The 5000-nt window shown below is 40.2% G+C and overlaps 1 protein-coding gene across 1 annotated transcript in view; it reads left to right on the top strand.

Annotated features, from left to right (window-relative positions):
* The window catches only part of LOC119572915, a 65287-nt gene that overhangs the window by 55864 nt on the left and 4423 nt on the right, over positions 1-5000 (top strand). Inside the window, exon 3 of the mRNA XM_037919870.1 lies at positions 1379-1514. Within this exon, the coding sequence (XP_037775798.1) occupies positions 1379-1514 (136 nt within the window). The remainder of the gene's footprint in view (positions 1-1378; positions 1515-5000) is intronic.

Genomic DNA, 5000 nt, shown 5'->3' with positions numbered 1-5000 from the left:
GAGAACGCTAGACTGGCCATCCTTCTCCAACTTCTGCCACCTAGTGACATAAAATGCTTGCGCGTGTGTGCCTGTTCTGAAAAAGTGAGAGACAGAGGGAGGACGAGATAGATAGACAGGCAGACATATAGGAAGAGAGGATGAAAAGGAGAGAGGCACACACAGAAACAGAGAGAGAATGAGAGAGAGAGCGGGAAGAGACAGACGGACAGAGAAAAAAAAAGTGAGAGAGAGAGAGAGAGAGAGAGAGAGAGAGACAGACAGACAGAGAGAGAGAGAGAGAGAATGAGAGACAGAGAGAGGAGAGAAATACATAGAGAACAAAGACAGAGAGACGAAGAGAGAGAAACAGACAGACAAAGACGGACAAACAGAAACACATAATAGGAGAGAAACCCAGAACCAAAGAAAAAGAGCGAATGGTAGAGAGAGAGAGGGAGAGAGAGAGAGAGAGAGAGAGAGAGAGAGAGAGAGAGAGAGAGAGAGAGAGAGAGAGAAAGAGAGAGAGAGAGAGAGAGAATAAACACGCACCGATAGAGACAAAAAGAAAAAAAAAATACAACACAAAAATAAACATTGAACGAGTACAAAATAACGGGAGAAAATGTAAACGTCTGTAATCCAAGGGCTTTACAGCTCTTTCCAGACACAACTGTAGGCACAAACATTACGCTGATATTTGGCACAAAGTTTCGCGTGGCTGTGTGGCTGTGATAAGAACCTTGCGAGCTGGGCTAAGCGGATACAACACAAACACGACCATACCCAAGGCAGGAGTTCAAACAGATAGGGATGAGATAAGACACAGATGCAAGTGTATCCAATGTATATTTTTGGGGGGGAAATAAGAGAGAAAAAAAATATATGATCTCTGTTTTACATGTTGATTTCTCTTTCTTTATCTGTGTTGTGGTTGTGTCTTCTTTATAATCGATTTCTTTTGTCAATCAAATAATGTTTTCTTTAATATGGATCAACCGTAAATGATTTGATTTTCATCTTATATATATAATTAATTCAAAGTTCATGGTTGATGTATTTCATAGATATATGTTAATAAAAGGCAATCTCTCGGTATTATCATTAATGTTAATATTGATGTAGATCTTATCATATTCATAATTATTGGTACTTTATCATATCTACTGTAATTATTATCATTACTGTTATATCACCATCATCATCATCATCATCATCATCACCACCATCAACATTATCCTCCTCCTCCTCCTCCTCCTCATCATCATTATCATCATTATCATTATCATCATCATCATCATCATCACCATCATCACTATTGCTCTCATCGTCATCATTATCACTACCCTCATCCTTACTATAACCACCATCCCCAATCACCTCCTTCTTTCTTTTCCAGCGTCAGAGATCAGGCCAAGACGTCGTGGTTCTGGTAAACGTGTCTCGCGCCTCAGCAGGAAGGTACAAGTGTGAGGTCTTGGCAGATCACCCGAGTTTTGAAAAGGATTCCGAAATCGCCAATATGGATGTTATAGGTGAGGGTCTGGCTATTTTGCGTATTCACTTGAGATATTTATTATCGGCATTGTTTAGTGTTGTTGTTATTATGAATAGAGTATTGTAATCATTATATCGTTTCATTATTGGTATTGGTATTAGTATTTTATTTCTGTTGTTGTTATTATTATTATCATTATCATTATTATCATTATCATTGTTTTTATTCGTATCAATATTATTGTTGTTGTCACCAGTAGTATTGTTGTTGTTATTATCATTATTGATATCATGTACTATTATCCTTATTATTTTTGTTATCATTATTATTATTGCTATTATTATTATTATTGTTGTTGTTATTATCATTATTATTATTATTATTATTATTATTATATTATTATTATTATTATTATTATTATTATTATTATTATTATTATTATTATTATTATTATTATTATTATTATCATAATTATTATACTTGTTATTACTATTACTTCCATCCTTGTGTGTGTGTGTTGATATGAAAGTCAGAGGAAAGATTTATTATTTCTCATATTGTTTTAAAATCATTATCATTATTTATTTGTTTATTTATCTATTAATTTGCTATTTTTGAGGTACATTAGTCAGAGTTTCGTTCTAATTCTTTTATAATGGGATGGAGCGGACTTTTCCATTTGTTATGGAATCACATACAAGAAATTAAATACTTTGTGTATGATGCTTTAGAAGTTTTTGTTGTACCGTAGATAAAGTTGAAAATTATTTTTGTGATTTATCTTTCTAATGACTTGATAGGATAGGAGTTGCCATATACTTTCTTTTAAATCTTATTTTATCGTGCTAAATGGAATTACCAACATATGAACATATGAACAAAAAATATATGAATGAATGAAAAATATATAATGATGATAATTAAAATTGTTATAATGTTACTAATTACAACAGCAACTGCAACAATAATGAAAGTAAACAACAACAATAATAACGATAATGATGATAAGAGCAATAACAATAAATAGCAACCCTCCCTGACCAGGACACGAACCTAGGTCACTCCGGGTATGAAACCGGAGGCCAGTGCTTAACCAACCACGCCACACAACCCACTAAAAGCAGTGTGCAACTAGGATCTCACTACTGCATTGACATTACCTATCTACTCATACTTGAGCAGTGGTAGAAAAAGACGACCCACTAAAAGGAGTGAGCAACTAGGATCTCACTAGCTCCATAGACATTACTTATCTACTCATACTTGAGTAATGATAGCGAAGTTTTATGCTCACTCCCCGTGGGCACTCGGTGGAAATTGATTTAGCAATTCAAGTCCTAAGTCAGATGTACCGAGGTATATTTACGAAAGATGGAATAATGCAATGCCGCATTGATTTCGATAAATAACAACCCTCCCTGACCAGGACACGAACCTAGGTCACTCCGGGTATGAAACCGGAGGCCAGTGCTAAACCAACCATGCAACACGACCCACTAAAAGGAGTGTGCAACTAGGATCTCACTAGCTGCATTGACACTTCCTTTCTACTCATACTTGAGCAGTGATAGAAAAAGAAGAAGGGGAAAAAGAAGAAGAAAAATGAGAAGAAGAAGAAAAAGAGAAAGAAAAGGAGGAGGAAAAAGAAGAAAAAAAAAAAAAAAAAAAATATATATATATATATATATATATATATATGCATGTATATATATATATATATATATATATATATATATATATATATATATATATATATATATATATAATAAAAAAAATAAAAAGGAAGAGAAAAAGAAAACATAAATTTCTCCTCTACCCCCCCCCCCTCCCCAAAAAGCCCACCAAGGCCACAGTTCAATAAAAAGTCCACCCATAGCCAACCCATAGCCCACCTCAAACCCATCTCAAACCCACTTCAATCCCACCCCTGCGCTCAAGCCCACCTCAAACCCACCCCGCGAAGCCCAGAGTTCAATCTAAAGGCCACCTTTAGTCAACCCACAGCCCACCTCAAACTCACCGCAGACCCACCTCGCCCCACAGCCACTTCCAACCCTCCCCCGCGCCCACAGCCCACCTCACGCCCACCCCGTGCCTACCCCGAACCCGAAACCCACTTCAGCATCAGCCTCCATTCACCCCAGGCATATAACCCACCTCAAACCCACTCCAACCCCACAGAACCCACCCCCAGCCCACCTCAGCTCCACAGAACCCACCCACAGCCCACCCCAAAACCCACAGAACCCACCCACAGTCCACCTCAGCTCCACAGAACCCACCCAAAGCCCACTCCAACCTCACAGAACCCACCACAGCCCACCCCAACCCCACAGAACCCACCCATAGCCCACCCCAACCCCACAGAACCCACCCATAGCCCACCCCAACCCCACAGAACCCACCCATAGCCCACCCCAACCCACAGAACCTACCCATAGTCCAGCCCAACCCCACAGAACCCACCCATAGCCCACCCAACCCCACAGAACCCACCCATAGCCCACCCCAACCTCACAGAACCCACCCATAGCCCACCCAACCCCACAGAACCCACCCATAGCCCACACCAACCCCACAGAACCTACCCATGGCCAACCGCAACCCCACAGAGCCCACCCATAGCCCACCCCAACCCCACATAACCCACCCATAGCCCCACCCAACCCCACAGAACCCACCCATAGCCCACCCCATCCTCACAGAACCCACCCATAGCCCACTCGAAACCTACCTCAAACCCACCATCCATTCGCGCTAAAATCCCGACATTTTGGGTTTCTCGTCCCGGATAATCCCCAGATGGGAAATTATGTTTCATTATTCTTGACAGGGTAGTGTTGATAAAGACATAAAGCCAACGTCCTCACGATAATGGGCGCGAGGCTCCTGTGATGTAATGGTGTGATCGTTTACTTGTTTTAATGGGGAGGGAGGAATTAAAATGATTTAAAAGGGGTTGACTGTAAGTTATGGAGGAAACTGGTGCTTCTGGGACTGGTAGGAAAAAATGGTTTGTTGTGTGTGTGTGTTTGTGTGTGTGTGTTTGTGTGTGTGTTTGTGTGTGTGTGTGTGTGTGTGTGTGTGTGTGTGTGTGTGTGTGTGTGTGTGTGTGTGTGTGTTTGTTTGTGTGTGTGTTTTGTTTTCTTTTCTTTGTTTTTTGTGGTTATTTTGCTTTCTATTGGGAGGAGGGGGGGGGGGATTTGTTAAAAACGGCATGTCATTTGCGGCACTGTAGGATTAAGGATTACGATTTTTTATTCTTTTTTTTTTCTTTTTTTGTCTGATCTTACTCTCCGGTACTTTACGATACAGATCATGCAACCCCTTTTTTGTCTCTCTCCCTCTCTCTCTCTCTCTCTCTCTCTCTCTCTTCTCTCTCTCTCTCTCTCTCTCTCTCTCTCTCTCTCTCTCTCTCTCTCTCTCTCTCTCTCTCTCTCTCTCTCTCTCTCTCTCTCTCTTCGCCTTTTATTCTCACTATACTCGTATATATCAATCTCTAGCGTCTAGAATAGCCTCTTTT

The sequence above is a fragment of the Penaeus monodon genome, chromosome 5, assembly GCF_015228065.2.
Source record: "Penaeus monodon isolate SGIC_2016 chromosome 5, NSTDA_Pmon_1, whole genome shotgun sequence".
Classification (NCBI taxonomy): Eukaryota; Metazoa; Arthropoda; class Malacostraca; order Decapoda; family Penaeidae; genus Penaeus; species Penaeus monodon.
Note: the sequence above shows the minus strand (reverse complement) of the source record. Positions and strands in the feature narration are given on the sequence as shown.